The 19,930-nt window shown below is 52.6% G+C and overlaps 1 protein-coding gene across 2 annotated transcripts in view; it reads right to left on the bottom strand.

Moving 5' to 3' along the window:
- The window catches only part of LOC135261549 (poliovirus receptor-like), a 58,263-nt gene that overhangs the window by 12,267 nt on the left and 26,066 nt on the right, over positions 1 to 19,930 (bottom strand). Inside the window, exons 3-7 of one of the 2 annotated variants that reach the window (XM_064347989.1) lie at positions 17,740 to 17,983; positions 16,756 to 17,049; positions 16,110 to 16,227; positions 13,382 to 13,530; positions 4,559 to 8,194 (exon numbers count right to left, since the gene is read on the bottom strand). In XM_064347989.1, coding sequence (XP_064204059.1) covers positions 7,662 to 8,194; positions 13,382 to 13,530; positions 16,110 to 16,227; positions 16,756 to 17,049; positions 17,740 to 17,983 — 1,338 coding nt within the window. In that variant the 3' untranslated portion in view covers positions 4,559 to 7,661. Of the gene's footprint in view, positions 1 to 4,558; positions 8,195 to 13,381; positions 13,531 to 16,109; positions 16,228 to 16,755; positions 17,050 to 17,739; positions 17,984 to 19,930 lie in introns of those variants that run through there. The other variant, XM_064347990.1, reaches the window with a different exon arrangement.

Raw genomic sequence — 19,930 nt, 5'->3', positions numbered from 1 at the left:
CCCCCCACCCCTTCCTCTAGTCTCTAATGCACACAGTGCGCTCACACTACCCCACAGCCCTGTGAGCTGCAGCCACTCAACTGTAACACGGCTGTGCCAGCAAACACACACTATCAGCGGTCCGAGCTGCAGCCCCTCCGCTGTGGCATGGCCGTGCCAACACACACAGTATCAGTGCCCGCGGCGCTGCTTCTCTCCTCCTAATCCCCTCCACACTTCAGAGAATCCGGCCACCCAGGCCATTCAGCGGGGCGGATTATTCCGGAAAAGGAAGTGGCTCAGAGCCTCGCGGAGGCACGGGCCGTACAGGACGGCGCGGCGTGAGGCCCGTGCGATACGCCACGCGGCGCAGAGGCACGCTGCACGAATCGGCGGCGGTATCCAGCCGCGCACAGCAGGCCAGCGGCAAGGGGGAGGGAGCGCAAATGAACACAGACCTCCCCCCCACCCCTCCTCACGAGTCCTTCACAGGAAAGCAGCCAGGCCAGGTGATCCATACCCGTCTCCCCCCCCCCTCCCTCCTTCCCTCTCTCCCCCTCATCAGTCTACGTTGACACAGCCTTGAATGGCGCGAGCGAAGGACACGGACGTCCTCCTCCTCCCTCTCCCTCCCCTGCCGTCCACGGCTCCGCCGGCCCCGGCAGCGCGGCCTCACGCAGCCAATCAGGTTCACGGTTCGGTGGAGCGAGACCAGGTTTGCCCAGAAAGAAGTAAAAAACACACAGCGGCTTTGTGTTCTCTCAGTAACTGTAATGGTGGTTTTAAAAAAAAAGTTGAAATGTGAGTGGGAGTGAGGGAGAGGGATGAGTATATCAGAGAGGAGGGTGCGAACGATAAGAGAAAGAGAGAAGAAAGAGCCGTTGGGCTAAAAAAGGAGACTGGGAAGAAGAGGTGGATTGTTTGGAAAGTTGTTTCATCAGACTGAAGAAGAAGAAGAAGATGGTTCTTCTGGTAGGGAGGGGAGAATGAGTCAGGTTGGTCGGCAAGATAAAAGCTGGCCATTCCCTCCCCAACTAATACACTCACACAACCCACACATACACAACCCCCACACACCACACACACACACAAACGCATACACACAGAAACACACACAACCCACAGGCACATAGACACAAACACACACACACACACACACACACACAAATGCACACACAAATGGTCATCTCCATACCATCTCAAATGGTGCCTTTACTGCATGATGATTCACCAACAGGAATCATGAGCCGAGTAAAGATTTGTTTGTTGGTTTTTGGCTATTATTATTATTTTGAACAAAGTTGCCAGCGGAGGGAATGGTCTGACCGTTGGGATGCGTGTGGGCAGCGAGGCAGTGGATGAAACACTGAAAAATCCTCAGCAAGCCTGCAGCCAGGCAGGCAAACACACACACAAACGCCCACACGCATGCACGCACGCACACAAACACACACACACGCCCGCAAACACACACATACACTGTACACAAATACACACACACGCATACATGCGCACAAGCACACACACATATACACAGACCACATATGCACTGTACGCAAACACATGCACAAACACACACACACACAGACCACACCGCATCGAATTAATTTCCATCTCACGCATCTATTCATAGAAGCAGAAATAAATGCACTGTGTATGCTTGCAGATGCATACATATTTACACATACACATGCATGCCCACATACAGGCAAGCACACACAACTAGAATGCTCTGACCCAGCCACTGCAGCCACAGCCTAGAGAAGGAAAACCCAAAGGACGTCCATGGCTATGTTGTTTCAGGAAGTCAGGTCACACACGTGTTAGAAAAGCAGTGGATTTCCTTCTTTTCCTCCACGGGGGAGCCACAGGGCTCAAAACCCCTGCAAGGGACAGCACAGCAAGACGCTCTAACCAAGTCACCGACCTGGCTTCCTGCAGACGCTGCGAGCTCGCAAGCAAGTAATGAATCCTCACTCTGCCAAACCACTTCCAGTCTAATAATGAATGTGAATTTATATACACAATAAATACTGAATTACCTCAAGCTAAAATCAGACCCTACCATCCTCCACACACACTGCCGGCTGCTCTTTATATCGTGATATCCTTCCGCAGAACAAGCCCGGCTCGGCATGTGAAGCCTCCACACCGGTCCTTTGAGTCTGACCAGGCTGCTGTAGGCCATTTAGCTATCAATCCACGTCCGCCCACTCGGGCTCGGTCCCGCGGTGAAGGAGAAACCGCCAGTCCTCCATCCATCACCGCGGCTTTAGCGCACCCCGCAGACAGCCGCGGCTCGCCGCGCCCCCACGCCGCCGTCGGACCGGCCCCCGCCAATACGCCGACGCCCGGGCGACCCCGCCGGCCCGCCGGACCCTGAAAAACCAGGGTCCCTCAGGACCCCTGACCCGCGGCGCGCGGCCCGCCGACGCTCCCCGCTCGCGTTCAGAAAGAGAGCGCGAGCGGCGAGACCGGCGGAGCAGCCAGAGCTGGCCCTTTCAGGAGCTCGGCGCACACCTCCGGCAGGGGCAGCTGGGAGGGCGGCCATGTTCCCTCGCGGGGGCGATTACTCACATTAGTTTCCCGGCTCTCTGGGTATTAGAGCACACTGACCATGCTGGGGAACCTGCCTCCATTCACAATGCTTTCACAGACCGCGTTTTCCTCCCACTGCCGACACTGCAGGTAGGAAAAGAAGCATTTCGCTGCACCTCCTCTGTGCCGAAAGAGTTCCCGAAACGCCTCGATGAGCATTAACAAGAAACTAAATTAGCACTGGATCAGGCCAAGCAAAACAAATAAATAAATAAAATCGACTTGAATGGGGACTTAATTGAATTGTGTTTCACGCATGAAGTAAATATACCAGCCACCTCTCTGTGCATTATATAGGTTTCACATAAATTAATCAATTAACACGGTCAATACAAGAATGTCACAGGCCATTGGTTACCAGAGTTGGAAGCATGTGCTCCCAAGGTTATTTGCCTATCGGCCTATTCAGGTCAGATGCATTACTCGCCAATGGCAGAGGCAGGGCTTTCAGTGTTAAAACACACACACAGAAGCTGAAGATCTGGTCAGCACGTAGATAATCTGTGGTCACATTGGCCCGTTGATTTCAGGAACGCGCCCACTGATTTGTAAATAAATGGTGCGTCCAACAGAGCACTTTCCCGGGTTTTTATTTCCCCTGCTGCCCCGCAGGTTAATCGCTCGCCAGCGTGAATCACAGAATAAAGTGTGACGGCGCGGAGGCCCGGAAAACGCAGTAGATCCGGAAAAAATAAATAAGCCGCTGTGACAGGTGGTTTGTGTATCGATTCGTCTGAGCGCACACTCTGTGCTTTGTTATACGCGCCGCGCGCTGTGAATGTGAGTGATGCTTTCAGGCCCGGGTTCACTCCAGGGTGCCCTTGGAAGAAAATATTTAGGGCTTGTTAAAAAAAAAAAAAAACGGTAACAATTAAAGCCTTTGTTATTGGGAGAGCTCGCTGCCACATAATGTGGCCTTCTTCTGAGAAGGGAGGGACAGAGATTCTGCATTCCAGAGTGATTAGTCGCCAAGGCCAGCGTCATCAGCCACCATTACGCCTGTCTGGACACAAACAGGACCGAAGACCCAAATACAGAGCATTACAGCACAGGCGAGGAGACCCACCATACAAGAGGCACTGGCCTGCAGTACAACCAGCCGAGGATTGTAATATTCACAATACAACCAATCGAGGATTGTTATGTTCACAGTACAACCAATCGAGGATTGTTCTATACACAGTACAAGCAATCGAGGATTGTTATATTCACACTGTAACCAATCAAGGATTGTTATATTCACACATATAACCAATCGAGGATTGTTATATTCACAGTATAACCAATCAAGGATTGTTATAGTGACACTATAACCAATCAAGGATTGTTATATTCACAGTATAGCCAATCAAGGATTGTTATATTGACACTATAACCAATCAAGGATTGTTATATTCACAGTATAGCCAATCAAGGATTGTTATATTCACACTATAACCAATCAAGGATTGTTATATTCACAGTATAACCAATCAAGGATTGTTATATTCACAGTATAACCAATCGAGGATTGCTAACTTCAGTTGTAATCCCGGCCCAAACCACTGTTTAGAAAGAAACTGAATTAATCAATGGGGAAGAATCAATCTGAGTCTACAAGTTAGAGAGGACCTGAGGGAGAGATGTGAGGGTGACACGGCTCCTTTCAATACTAGCGAGGATCATTTAGGCAGACATCCCTATCCTAGCGTCTAACAAAGTCCATTTTTCTCAAAATATAACAATATTGCCACTTGCGGGAAGAGGCCATTGTTTTTGACACTAAAAGCAAGGATTGTATATAAAAATCTATAAATCTCTAAACCTCCCGGAATGAGCAAAACTAAAGCTCTCCAACTGCACTGCAGAAAAAAAGCCAACCTGAAATTATGACACTACTCGTTCTTTATGGGACCATCAGCCTACCAGCAGGAAAGGGCTCAGGGGAACCTACATTTTCTAAAAACAAAAGCCAATTGCCCACACAACAAACAGCCACAAATTATGCCAGTTAAAAAATAAGATAGTTTAATTGCAACCAAAATACAAAAATAAAGTGACACAAACATCTAAAACTGCAACTAAATATTTGTGTGAAAAAAAGTTTTGCAGACAATGAGAAGACACCACCATTTCGAAAATGTACATCTTCCAGTGGGGACCTTATCAAACTTTTTAAAAGTCTTTGCCAGTGATTATTATTGAAATTCTGCAGTTAAAAGAAACCATTTGTGAAAGAAAAGAAAAAAACATTTGACAGAAATGTACAAAGCCCACAGCAACAGTGATGAACGAAATGTGAAATGTAATTTCATGGCTTATCAGTTACACATTTACACTAAACTACAGTATGCGTGGAGGGGAAATGAGATAGACTCAGCTGGGGTTCAAATGTTAAGGCTTTGTTTCGTCATCAAAGAGGAACTGCAGATCTCTCAGCCAATTTATTTTTAAAAAGAGGAACCTATTAACCGGGACTGGATTGGGGGGGACAGGGAAGGACAAGGGGGGGGGGGCATCCCAAGCTGCCTCTATTGTCTCGGTCCTCCATTGTTCTGCATGCGGTGACAAATCGGTTCTTCCAGCAAAAGATCTGTCCGACAGTTTGTACTTCAGTGTGAAGACTCCGAGTCCTTTTCTAGAAGGTTCCAGTAGAGCAGGGGGCCCCAGGTCTGTGGCTTGGAGAACAGCAGGGTGTGTGGTTTTGATGTCATCTTAAAATAGCAGACCAATTTAGAGCCAAGAAACCAAGTGAACGAGGTTAAGCAAGCACTCTTCTACTTTACTCTCTCAGGTGCTGAATGACAACAAGCTGCAGACCCTGTGACTCATCAGGCCTGCAGAAACCATCTCAGTGTTAAGGGGGTGGGGGGAGAGGGGCAGGGAGAACTACAGGTGTCTTATCTTCAACCAAATTACAATGTTATTTCCCCATTGTAAGAGAGTTGTTCCCATCAACACAAAGGTGTGCTTCAAACAGATGTTTATCCAGCGTATGTGTATGTGTGTTCACTTAGTTCAAATAGTCCATTTAATAAGTACTGACATACACTTACATTCCAGTTTTTTTGTTTTCAGTCATTCACATTAAACCTCAAATAACATCTGCATTTACACCAAAGATAACTTCCTCTCACAGATACACAATGAAAAAGACCTACGTGTATACGGTAAATACACCTTACACCGATATATACACAACTCACACCTTTCACTGAAGAACACAACCACCATTTATTTAAGAAGATCATCATTCTCACAGACAGCACAGGAAATAAAGTCAGCGGTATTCTTCACTGCGACGCAACCGGGAACATGAGGCATCGCACACTGTCACGCCAGAGCGGGTTCACCGGCCGAACGACGACGCGGTACGGACGCCCTCGTCCTCCAGGCGTGCCCGAGACGTCCAGAGGCGTGCGCCGTCTCAAGGCGCGCTCTAACGCTCGCTTGCCAACAAAATATTTGATCTGCGTCGATGATAAACGGGCCCTGACCCAGAGCCCCCTTCATTAACACTTGACCAGCTGCCCAGATTCTTGCCTCTCAGAATCTTCAGTCAACATCGCTTAAGTTTGGAGGGGACGACGCTGCTGGCAGGAGCCGCCGGATTGTGTGTCACACAAACGAGGGGCGGGCGAGCGGGCGAGAGAGCGAGCGAGCTCGGCCTCCCTTGCGCGTCTTCTCTCGCGCCGTCGCACTGGAAGGCTACGATGTGTGCTACGTTCCAACGGCGTGCGTGCGTGCGACGCGTTGGCACGCTGAATGAAACCGATCGCCATGTGCTGTACTACTTTATCATTAAGGACACCAAGCGTACCGAACAAATACAGCCGTTATACAGATCTGCTTCGCTGACCGCATGATTCGCACCCCGGGGTATTCACGGGGCTCAAGTCTAAGAGACAACCCCCCCGACCCCCCCCCCCCCTCCTTCTCCACCCGCTGCCCGCTTGGCTACCTTCGCGTCGGCCCCGGGCGCCAGGCTAACGCTGAGATAATCTATGCGCGAAGGGCGACCAATCAAAAGCAGCAGGTGCCTCACCTGCTCGGCCAGCGCGCGGCTGGCGTTGCGCCCGACATGGAGATGAGCGCGACAGCAGGTGGTCGGCCTCCCTGCAGACGGTGTGCACTCATCTCGGACGAGCTAGCCGCCAGCCCCACGAAAAGGGCCGCGTGAAGAAGGGAGACCTTGAGGCAGCCGCTCCCTCCGCCGGGCTCACTCTCACACTCGCTACAGCACAGCGCTAACCTAAACACACTCAGGCTGGCGGTACAGCTAAACAACCGCTAACGTCTGAGCAAAAGCTAAAATGTGCGCGCGGAATGTAAGACTTCATAATCAACACCGAATCTCCTCCCGGATGATACCTCAGCGCGTACGCCCATGAAATGAGGGGAGGGAGGGGGACACGTTCGCGTTCTCAAACGTGGGGCGTGAGCGGCGGGCACGCGTGGCAGACGCAACCCGAACACTGGCGGAGGCCGGTCCATACAGCAGGGAGAAGGTGGAGGAAACCACAGAGCGGGTTCTCAAACCAGAGCGGCCACGGCTGCGCCACCGCTCTATCAAGCAGTCGTTTGTTTTTCCCCTGCCCCTTGTCACAATGCCCACGGACGATTTAACACGAAACAGACAACAAAAACAATACTAAAAATGCTCCGAACAGTTCATTCTCCGGCGGGGCAGCTTAGAGCAGCAGTTACGGGGTTGTTTTGATATGTTCTGGAGCAAGAGTTTTCTGTCGAAGATGTTAGGAAATGCTTAAGTTCTTTGTCAGGCAGTGGAACATTTATTCTAGTGGCAGGGTGAACGTTGTTTCTTAATCCTCTTCACGTTTGGAGCTTCTAGACGAGAGGAACAAAATTCAGCGATTTGAGGGAGGTTTTTTTTTTCATGACGTCGTTGTTCTCTCCGAAACACCATTTTGTGTTTTCTAGTCCTCTCTTTGCCTCTCATGTGGGCACTCCCTTTTTTGGGGTGAAATCTAAAAGGAGTCTGCTTGCGTAAGGGGAGGGGGCTGGGCCCCGCCCGAGGAAGGCTGACTGATGGCCTGGCCCCTCCTCCCTCCCCCGTCCTTCCCACCCCCCCTGCTCCTCTATCTCTAGACGTAGACGGCAGTCCGGGAGATGATGGAGCCGTCCCTCTGCGACTCCATGTCGTCGTCCAGGTAGCCGCTCATGTCGTCGTGGCGACGGATGTGGAGGGTGGGGCCGCTTCCCCCGAAGTGGTCGTATCTCTCCTCGTCTTCGTCCTCTATGTCCTCCATCTGGGTCAGCCGGTCGAACTTCCTCCGCTCCGCCTCGTCCATCTCGCTGCTCAGCAGGATGTCGTGGGCGGTGGGGGTGGAGCCGTACAGCTGCAGGTCGTTGGCCTTCTCCGTCAGCGTCCCCGGCTCGCCCTCCCGGTAGGTGTAGATGGGGCCGTTGTTGTTGCCCCCGCCGCCTCCCGCCCCGTTCTTGTTGGCCTTCTTGCCCCCGAAGGGCCCCGGGCCGCCGTTGCCCCGGTAACCCCGGTGCCTCCGGCGGCCGAGGGCCACCAGCGCGGCGGCCAGGCCTCCGAGCAGCAGGAGGCCCAGGAGCCCGCCTACGACCGCGCCCGCCACCAGCCCGGTGTTGGAGGGGCTGGCCCGAGGCTCTGCAGAGGAGGGGGTGGGGCACGGAGGGGGGGGGGGGGAGGGGGAGAGAGAGACAAAATGGAGCCATTGCTGGGACAGCGCATCCTCAGTTCGGCGGGCGGCGGCGGCGGTCTGCTCTGTCTGTGGGATTTCGGCTCGAGATTTGGGGTGTCTGTCACGCCAGTGTTTTTTTTTTTTGCCTTTGCCTGATAGGCTGCCTTCCTGCCCCGTGACCTCATCAGCAGGCCGTGCGGTGTGAGCCCAGTGTGCAGGTCCTCTTGTTTTTTTTTTTGCTCTTTATTTTAACTGAGAGGTCGGCCGCCCGTGAGACAGCATGGAGCTCTGAAGCTTTTACTACCGGAACAATGGATAACACGCACACAGACAAAGAGAGGGAGAGAGAGAGACAGAGAGAGAGAGAGAGAGAGAGAGAGAGAGGGAGAGGGAGGGAGAGCGAGAGAGAGAGAGAGAGTGAAGGATACAGGGAGAGAAAATGATTCACAGAGTGCAAGAACACAGAGGAGACTTTCATACATAAATCTGGAAGTGTGGACAAAGCCGTGCCTCCCTCCCTCTCCCCCGGACGTGGGGCGGGACTGGGGGTTTTTTGGGGGGGTAGAGGGGGGCTGGGTGGGCAGCCTGCCCATTCTTGCCAAACGCAGGGAAGGGGGGGCAGCAGAGACGGAGACGGAGAGCCCCCCCCCCCGCGTGCGCTTCGGACCGCTCCACACCCAGCCCGAGGGAACACGCCGCGGGAACACAGCCGCTCACGGGACGCCGACTGATGTCTAAATCCAGCCCCGCGAAAAACGCTTCCCTCTGACTGGGAGTCCTTTCCCCCCTCTCCGTCTCGCTCCCTCCCCCCACCCGAAAACCTGCTCTCAAACTCTCTGTGCTTTCCATCACTCCCCAGATAAACACAGGCCGGCTCTTACACCCCCCCAGCGCCCCCCCTCCCCTATTCACTACTCTATCACCTCTCTGCTGTCAGAGCTCATTAGTGCCGTTACCATGACAATCTGAATTGCTAAATCTGGTGTGAGAAAAACAGGGTTTCCTTAAAGTTCCCTCCCTCTCTCTCTCATAAAAATACAATTCCATCTCTCTCTCTCTCACACCGACACACACACACACACACACACCGGCACACACACTCCGACACACGCACACACACACACACCATCACATGCACATACACACACAGACACACACACACACACACACACAGTCTCTCAGCACTTTGCAGCCGATTTTGTCTAGGTCTCCTAAGAGACAGTTTCAGAAAGGTGCTAAAAAATCCCTTTGTCAGACCGAGCAACTGCAAAGCAACAGAGCCAGAAAACCATTTCTCACCCCACCCCCCAGCCCTCGCAACCCCAACCCTGCCCTCCTCCCATTTTTTTTCCTGCTCCCCTGCCTTTCACCAACAACTTTCTTCTCCCCTCCCCCACCGCGCACACACACACACACACGCACAACACACATACAGACACGCACATGCACACACACAACACACACCACACACACAGCACACACACACATATATCACACACACACACACACACACACACACACACACACACACACACCACACACACACTAACCCCCCCCAGTGCTCCCCCCGCAGCACGCGGCTTCTCACTGCCGTATCTGAGAGAGCTCTCTCTCCCTTTCCTGAGCTGTAATCGCCATGGCAGCCAGCCGGGAGACGCGGGGAGAGGGAGAGGGAGAGGGAGGGGGGCTCCCCCTACCCCCTGCCATTTCCCCCCTCTCACAACTTCAACACAGAGCCCTGGCTCAGAGTACAGCCCCCCCCCCTCCCTCCCCCCCTCAGAAGTAAAACAGCACATCAAACTCCGCAATCCCGTCTGTTCCCCGTCAAACAACCGCTGAGACGCACCAGAATCAGCGAGCTCTTGTGCGAGCGCGTGCGGTTTCTTACCGCTCAACATGCACACAAAACGCATTCAGCAGGCATTCGCAGTCACGGGGAGCGCTGTTTAATGTTCACATGCATTTTAATCCTGTTTGAGGTGTCACACTACATCCCCCAGCACACACACGTCCGCGGGACGTAGCTGCCTCGAATTACGCCCGAGAGATTTATTTCGGATTACTCGGACACAGACACAGGCAGCTGGGTCTTTCGACAATCACAGAAAAAAAGAAACTGCATCAGTTAGACAGGCTCGTAGAAAGACCTTCGCTGTAATAGATGTAGCCAAAAGTTATGGGAGTTGAGAAATTCAAATTCCCTAAAAGGAGATATGCCGGGGGCCTGCCCCACAGGAGCCACGGCAGGCTAGCGACCATGACAGTAACGCTGTTGTCGAGGGACAAGAGCCAATCATCGCCAAGAACACCACCCACCCCCACCCCTGTCCGCGAGCCTGTCAGACACCGCTCCTTCCGTCTCCCGGGAAACCCCACATATCAGTCCGAGGGCCACGCCCGTGCTCTTCGCAGCCGCGGGTCACAGTACGACACGGCGCTGTTGCGCAGTCGCCTCATCTCAAGGCCGCGGCCGCGCTTTAAAAACCCTTTTAAAGTGCTCTCATGCGGAAAAGCGGTCCGCGAATGCGCCCCGCCTCCCGACCGCGTCGGCTCCTTCTCCTGTTAAACAGCGCGGCGCGTCACCCAGCGCAGCGTGCGGCTCCATTCACGGAGGGCCGGCGCGAACGCAGGGTTTTTTAGCTTCCAGCAATTAACTCGGCTCAATTAGCTAATTAGCTCCACGCGCCGGCGGCCGCTCGCGCGCGGATGAAACCCCGGAACGACGTTCCGTGCGGGGACAAAAAAACCGTATCGGATGCGATCCGAGGGATTATCCATTATTCAAGACCGAATCTCAGATCACGCATACGAGCAGGCTAATTAAACAGTTCCACAAGCAGACGCCCCCCTCCCCCTGGCACCCTGTCACCCCCCCTCAGCATAGTTTATAGTACACCTGCGCCTTCACAGCTAATTTATGGGTATCCATAGCAACCGCTGTTGGCGCACACACACGCTGCGCCGCTATTGGAGGAGACAGAAAGAGACACAGCACGTGACCCGGGAGGTCAAAGGTGGGTGGGGAGGGCCGTTAATCTCAGCAGGCCTGCGCGTCGCGCCCATCATAAATATCACATGACCGATGGCGTTCGGCGCTCAGGCGGTGTTCAGGCGGCGCTGGGAGCAGCGGGACTCGACCTCGTGTTGGGGAGCGGCTGGACTGCCAAACAGGCACAAGACCGGCCTATATTTAGAACACAATTACATTGTCAGGCCTGCCGTGTTATTCTGGCTTCTTCCTTTGGATGAGATTTCACGGTTTTTTGGAGACCATGAAACACAAACACTTGACACCTAGGGTAACCACAAAAAAAAATCTTAAGGAAGAGGTATACCACGGACAACCAACGCTGCTTGCTGATTGGACGCCCGGTGACATCCTTGCTGGTCTTTGACAGCAATCGACCGCGAGGGCTTTCAGAGATAAAGTACGCGTGAGGGCTCAACACGCTGAGCTGACAGAAAACTCGCAGGAAAGTCACAAACAAGTGGAAATTTTCCACGGCTGAGAGGCTTTCAGCCCCCGTCCCCACGCTCTCACATCCGTCACTGCTACGACAGGTGAGCCGCAGTCCTGGGAGGGCGTTTCTCTGGGAGAGCCGGGCCCCACGGCGCTGGAGGGGCCACCCTGCCCCCATCCTGATAAGCGCCGTGTTGATTTAAGGTTCATTAATTTGAAGCTTTTGTTGGCGACTCGCGTGTGCCAAGGACAGCGAAGGGCGGGGACCCACATCTCGGCCAGCTGGTCCCTCTCGCCTTTTTTTTCGCCCGTCCAAGAGGGGCGTGACGCGGGGATGCAAATGAGCCAGCCGTCGCCCCCCCACCCCCCACCTCCCCCCCGAGCCGCAGCCCCGGCGAAGTCTCGCACCTGTCGCCTCGTATCCGGGGTCCGCGCGACCGCCCCGGAGCCGCGGCTAACGGCTCGCCGCCGCGGAGAAGACGGGACCCACCACGCCGCCTCTCGCCAGATGCCGAGGGAGGGGCAGCTGGCAGACGGGGGCTTCTCGAAAGCGTTTTTTTTTCCGGGAGCGGGGATGAAAGCGGCCGCGGGGCCGGCTCACCCACTCAGGAGGAACGGGCCGGCAGGACGGAGGATCCGGCCGGAGTCACACCAGAGCCGCTCGCGTGGTTCGGACGGCCCTGTTTCTCCTCTGGGGCGGAGACGAGGGGCGGAGGGGGGGGGGGGATGTTTTTTTCTCACCCCCGGCAAAAAGCTGGCGCTACAGAAAGCTACACTGTTTCCGCTGAACAGAACGGTCTGGCAAAGAGTCCGGCACCTTCCGCTGAAATCTGCGCTCTGTTTGAGCCTGCATGTCCTTCGGCTACTCAAACCCGTGTGTGGGAGTTGGGGAGTGGGGTGGGGGGGGGGGGATATCTGAACGCGATCAGTCCTAACTTGTGACTGCGTTCCCAGGAAGACAGCGTGCTTCTGAGAGTGTGGGAGAGCCTCCTGATCTGCGCTCCATCGAATGTCCCGGCTCTCGCAGGGGAAACAGCCGAGTTTCTCGGAAAAAGAAGAAGTGGCGATTTTCACAGAAGGCTCCGGCTCGCACTTTGGCGGCTTAATGTCGCGAGCGGAGGAAACGTCGCAAATACCGCTAAATTTTCACGAGGCTAAATCACGCGCCCGCACACAGACCACAGCAGCGGCAGACCAAAGAGAGCCAGAGCGCACCAGCTGACAGCTGCAGTCACGGGCCCTGCGATTGGAACAGACTACAAGGCCTCGGGTAAGGGGTGGGGTGGGGGGGGCGTGCAGAGGGAGAGGGACAGAGCTCCTGTGTCAGAGGGGGAAGTGGAGGATGGAGGCTGCGCTCGTCGAAAAGCGCGTTTGAAAGGAAACAGGCAGACTGGCTCACACCGCACCGATTCGCCCGCAGAACTCTTGGCCGGCACCCCAAATCCAAGCAGAGGACCCCAGTGACGGCCGTCAGTCTGTCTGTCTGTCTGTTCCACCCCAGTGACGAGTGCTTGTGGTGTCAGTGAGGGAAACGGAGGCGGGACCAGGAAGGTCCCCTCCCCCCCCACCAGCGACGTGGCCCCGGTGCGTGCGTGAATGTGCGTCGCCGTGGCAACGGTGTCAGGAGGTGGCGCGTGTGAGGCAGCGGCCGGAAGGCGGGGCGGGGCTGGCATGCTCGCCGTCGGTCACTCACCCGTGATGAGCGTGGTGACCTGCTCCGTGCTCGCCCCCAGCCGGTTCTGCGCCTCGCACACGAACGTGGTGTTGACCGCCTCGTCCACGCGCCGCACGGTCAGCGTGTTCTCCCTCACCTGGACCGTGTCCGGCAGGGGGCCCGACGCACTGGGGGGCGCAGCGGGGAGAGACGGTTACCACACACGCAAATGCACAAGACCCCAAATTTAATGATGCTCTCTCTCTCTAAATACCCCATAACCAGCAGAATGATGCCCTCTCTCTCTAAATACCCCATACCCAGCAGAGTGATGCTCTCTCTCTAAATACCATCCGCAATGATGCCTCACGAACATACCCGCAGAGTGATGCTCTCTCTCTCAAATACCCCATACCCAGCAGAGTGATGCTCTCTCTCTCTAAATACCCCATACCCGGCAGAGTGATGCTCTCTCTCTAAATACCCCATACCCAGCAGAATGATGCTCTCTCTCTCTAAATACCCCATACCCAGCAGAGTGATGCTCTCTCTCTCTAAATACCCCATACCCAGCAGAATGATGCTCTCTCTCTAAATACCCCATACCCAGCAGAATGATGCTCTCTCTCTAAATACCCCATACCCAGCAGAATGATGCTCTCTCTCTAAATACCCCATACCCAGCAGAATGATGCTCTCTCTCTAAATACCCCATACCCAGGAGAGTGATGCCCTCTCTCTCTAAATACCCCATACCCAGCAGAATGATGCTCTCTCTCTAAATACCCCATACCCAGCAGAATGATGCTCTCTCTCTAAATACCCCATACCCAGCAGAGTGATTCTCTCTCTCTAAATACCCCATACCCAGCAGAATGATGCTCTCTCTCTCTAAATACCCCATACCCAGGAGATGATGCCCTCTCTCTCTAAATACCCCATACCCGCAGAATGATGCTCTCTCTTTAAATACCCCATACCCAGCAGAATGATGCTCTCTCTCTAAATACCCCATACCCAGCAGAGTGATGCTCTCTCTCTCTAAATACCCCATACCCAGCAGAGTGATTCTCTCTCTCTCTAAATACCCCATACCCAGCAGAGTGATGCTCTCTCTCTCTAAATACCCCATACCCAGCAGAATGATGCTCTCTCTCTCTAAATACCCCATACCCAGAGAATGACCTCACGTCTTTCCAACCAGTGAGTGTGTTGGCTCGTTCAATACTCCAACCAGGGTGGATCTCCTCCCTAATACCCAATCACGATGTCCCTACCCAAATACCATACCCAGGAGGATCTCTCTCGAAATACCAGAGCAGCAGAGGATGGGGCTGTGCAAAACAGAGAGCAGCAGAATGATGCTCTTTTCTTGCCTACCGCAGAATGGGCACTTTCTAAAAACAGGAGATTATCCCTTTCTTACATACATATCTAAAATTAAATGCTCTTCCTAATAGCCCATAACCACCAAAGAGTCTCCAAAAGCCATACCAGCAGACGAACCTTCATTAAACCACATATCCGCAGAGTTAATTGCCTAAATCAACCCAGCAAAGGCCCATCTCTTCCAACCTCATATTGCAATGACTAACACACAATGATCCTCTTAAAACCTTGAAGTTATTCATCAACTGAAATATTCACCTAGGCACCAAAGACCTCCCCAATACCCCATACCACAGCAGAAAGGGTGCTTATAGAGACGACAGACAGAGAGATGCTATGCTCGAGAGACAGATTCAGCAGAGTGAGCTCTCAAATATAAGCGATGGGGTCTCGCCTCTAATACCGCTCCGAGGAAGAGCTTCTGAAATACCTCGCGATGAGCCCTCACTCGTCTAACTACCACGCAGCGAGTGATCTCCTCCTAAGTACCCATCGCAGGTGGGCACCGTCGTAATACCCTCCAGCAGGTGACTGTTCTCTCCACCCCACCGCAGAATGAGCTCTCTCTCTCTAAATACCCCATACCCAGCAGAATGATGCTCTCTCTCTCTAAATACCCCATACCCAGCAGAGTGATGCCCTCTCTCTCTAAATACCCCATACCCAGCAGAATGATGCTCTCTCTCTCTAAATACCCCATACCCAGCAGAATGATGCTCTCTCTCTCTAAATACCCCATACCCAGCAGAATGATGCTCTCTCTCTCTAAATACCCCATACCCAGCAGAATGATGCTCTCTCTCTCTAAATACCCCATACCCAGCAGAATGATGCCCTCTCTCTCTAAATACCCCATACCCAGCAGAATGATGCTCTCTCTCTCTAAATACCCCATACCCAGCAGAGTGATGCTCTCTCTCTCTAAATACCCCATACCCAGCAGAGTGATGCTCTCTCTCTCTAAATACCCCATACCCAGCAGAGTGATGCTCTCTCTAAATACCCCATACCCAGCAGAGTGATGCTCTCTCTCTCAAATACCCCATACCCAGCAGAATGATGCTCTCTCTCTCTAAATACCCCATACCCAGCAGAATGATGCCCTCTCTCTCTAAATACCCCATACCCAGCAGAGTGATGCTCTCTCTCTCTAAATACCCCATACCCAGCAGAGTGATTCTCTCTCTCTCTAAATACCCCATACCCAGCAGAGTGATGCCTCTCTCTCTAAATACCCCATACCCAGCAGAGTGATGCTCTCTCTCTCTAAATACCCCATACCCAGCAGAATGATGCTCTCTCTCTCTAAATACCCCATACCCAGCAGAGTGATGCTCTCTCTCTCTAAATACCCCATACCCAGGAGAGTGACACTCACGTTTTCCAAGTGATGTTGGTTGGCTCAGGGTTCCCAATGGCTTCACAGACCAGGGTGGCATCAGTGCGACCCCTGTACCAATCACTGTCATAGCCCAGAATCCTCACCTTAGGGAGATCTGAGAGAGAGAGGGAGGGAGAGAGAGAGGGGGAGGGAGAGAGGGAGAAAGAGAGAGAGAGAGATGCTGTAAGCCATTTTGTTTTCTCTGACGAAAATGGACACATTTGCGAGAGAAAGAGGAGATTTTACAACTCCCTTTTTACATACATATCTAAAATATTAAAATCTCTTCCTTTTGCATTTAACCGAAACCAAAGACAACCAAAAGCATCTCATGCAGCGAACACCATTCATTAAACCATCAATTCCTGTCAGGTTTAATTAGCCTAAATCAACACCTCATAAGGCCCATCCTCTTCCACTCTTCATATTGCATGACTAACACACCAGATCCTCTTAAAACCTTTTAAGTTATTCATCAAACTGAAATATTCAACCTTAAGGCACTCAAAGACCATCCCCCTACCCCACCACTGGGAGAAGGAGGGTGATAGAGAGAGAGAAAGAGAGAGAAGCCGAGAGGAGAGATTTCGGTAACGAGCAGCTGAGTCTCAGAGATTAGCGGGCGGAGTCTCGCGGCTCTTACGCTCGATGGAGAGCTTCAGGCGGAGGATCTGCGGCGCCCCCTGCGTGCGGTGGCTGACCACGCAGGCGATGTCCCTGCCGTCGTCCTCGGCGGTGGGCACCAGGCGGTACTCGCTGAGCACGGTGACGGTGTTCTCCGCGCCCGCCCGCGCGGTGCGCGCCTCCTTGCCCGCCGCCTGCGTCTCCCAGGTGATCTCCGCCTCGGGCCGGCCGTTGGCCGACTCGCAGCGCGCCACCACCACCGCGGACGTCCCCTCTGTCACCGTGACGACGGAGGCCGTGTTCTTGGGCTTGGCTGCAGAAATGAAAGGGGGGGGGGCGTGTTAGTGCACGAGGCCAACTGAACGAGGCGGCTGAACTGTACCCCGCACCGGGGGAGGGACAGCGGAGCCGAGGGGAGCAGAACAAGGGGAACGGTATAATGGGGAGCAGTACAATGGGACTGCAAGTCAACTAAAATGGCAGTCAGAGAGATGCCTACACCCGCGCATGAGAGGGCAAAGCCATGGGCACAATCCGCAAGCCCTGCTCTCCCACATGTGTGTGCCCTTGCATGCAAATATAGGCTAATGTTAGCTTTGGGTACAATTCCAGCAAAAGAAAGATTAAATACACAAGGCGGTAAATGAGGAAAATTGAATTGGTGGGTGTAATTTGTTTATTCCCATAAGAATAGCGGAATTCAGAACAATTGAATATCTGTGGGGCGATGCATTTATTTATTTTCTGGTTATCTGTTCACAATCTGCTGTAATGAACAGCAAATTGCAGTGAACAGTGCAGGATGGAGCAGACTGCAGTGAACAGCACAGTGGGGAGAGCTGAGCAGATTCTGACCGGGAAAAAAACCAACTCTGTCTGAGTGGGCAAAGAAAGACCACAGCCATCCCTGACCACCCGGTGAACCGGCAAGCGAACGCGAACGAGAGGGGTTTCGGAGAGGACAGACGGACACGCAGGGGGACACAGACGCGCTGACGCTTACCCAGCATGACCAGCGTGGTGGTGCCCTGCTCGTTGCCGCTGGGGTAGGTGGCGTACTCGCAGACGTACTTCCCCTCGTCGGTCATCCTCACGTCGCTGATGCTGATGGAGGGGTTCTCCAGGGAGCCGTGGAGGAAGCGCACCCTGCCGCTGAGCGCCGACACCGGGTAGCTATCCCCGAATTGCGGGTGGAACACCGCAATGTTCTCCCTCTGCCCCTCTTTGGGCTCCCAGATCCAGGACACCTGCGGGGAAGGGACGGGACTGAACGCTCGGGCTGGGTGTGTGTGTGTGTGTGTGTGGATCAGAAAAGGCTTCAAATGGAGGGGGGGGGTCAAAGGGGGGTGAGCACAGCGGGTGTAGCTTGGCTAGTTCGCTAGTGAAGCACAGTAAAGGTGCGGTAAAGCAGAGGTCTCCATAGCAGGTTACCATGACAACACTCTCTGACGACCCAACCCTCAGATTCAGAAATAAGGACGTTGCCCTTGGCTAGGCGCGATTTCACCATTAGCTGACTGGTAACGCGTTTGCCGAAGATAATCTCTGGACGAGTGAGAGGCCCGGGTTTAGATTCTACCGCCGGCAAACCCCAAACTCGTTTGTTACACCTACATTTTCACACTTTGTTTCTCTCAGCATTTGGCAATGGGATATTGTTAAAATGCGTAGGCCTACACAAATAACACCACATAGACTACGTGAAGGTTGACCGGTTACCATCCAAAACTGCTGATCACAGAAATCACTAAAATGGAGGAAATTTGCGACTACCGTGACAAACACCCAGCCTTACTGATTGGTAGCCTGTATCCCAACCACATCATGAAACCCCCTTCTTTAAAGTTACAATCTTGAAGATTTCCGTTTCGCTCTCTTTGGCGGTACCAATGGCGAGAAGCGGTAATTGCAGGTGTGTTTTTGGACCTCACCTCCCAGAGATCCAACTGGATCCAACCAGTGTCGCCTGTGTGACGTCAGTCAGTTGGCACCTGGGCCACGCCAACTATAACACTTAGCCTACTATTTACTGAATAAAAAATGGTTGTTATAAAAGTAACGTTATGTACATACTCATTCATTGTCTAACATTAGGCTAACTTAAGCTGTCTTTACACTGCTGAGCCTGGTTAAAATGCTGTAGCAGATCTGGGGTAGAATTAGTGATGATCAATTTCCACACACGTTCTTTATCCACCTTTTGCTCGGTATGAACGTCTTTACACTGCAGAGAAGAATTCGCAGGATTCGCTGTGGTTCGTGCAATTATTTATCTCGTGCACAATAAACAGTCTTTTTCGTGAATGACTGTTGCGTGATATTTTTGAAACAACTGCCTTGCAAAATGTTACCCTTGGTGTTTCTGGTTTTGCTAGCTAAACTGTGAGCTGGGTGTTAAATTAGCAATCAGAACAAGAAGAATAAAACAAAAACAAAGGAGATTTCATCAAAAAAAGGGCATCAAGGCTGAAGGAACATATGAGGAAGCGTAATAAAATAATAACAACGCTAATCCATACTGCCGTAATCTTTTATTTAGTTTTCTCCGGCTTGACATCTTTACACAGAAATCAGACCCGGCTCTGCTCCACCTATACCCCGGCTTTATTCCGATCATTATGAACTTGATGGCAATGTAAATAACCGTAACGTTAAGGCCAGTTCAGATCAATGATTCGCAACGAGACGAAATGGTTTCAGGATGTTGCATAGAAAATTGCAGCGGTGTGAACTGGTTAGTTGCAGAGCGTCTGAAGCCGTTGCCTGGAGTCTCAAAAGACCCACCTTGTCAAATCGCCAAGTGCAGTTTTAGAACGTTTACAATCAGACGTCTTGGAATTTTGCAAGTTGCATCCAGTCTCATTGCGAATCATTGATCTGAACTGGCCTTTAGTTAGCTACACTGCAACGTTGCAGCAAGGTAGCATTGCATTCTAGAGACGGTTTGCGAGGTCGGTACCAGTTGGTAGCGTTAGCTAGCGTTTTTTCTAAATGTTAGCTGACATTAGATTGTGTTAATTACATTAGCTAGCTAGCTAACGCAACGTTACCTGATATGAGAGACGGATACTGTGCGCAACGTTGTCTGAACTAATGTTGTCTTTCTTGACATGGTCTGGGAGCTAGTGTTAGCTGTGCAAATAGCTATGTAACTTAGTAACGTTACATTGTCATCAAATGTAATACAAAATCTA

Source organism: Anguilla rostrata, chromosome 8, assembly GCF_018555375.3.
Source record: "Anguilla rostrata isolate EN2019 chromosome 8, ASM1855537v3, whole genome shotgun sequence".
NCBI lineage: Eukaryota > Metazoa > Chordata > Actinopteri > Anguilliformes > Anguillidae > Anguilla > Anguilla rostrata.
The sequence above is the reverse complement of the archived record's forward strand: the minus strand, read 5'-3'. Positions and strand labels throughout refer to the sequence as shown.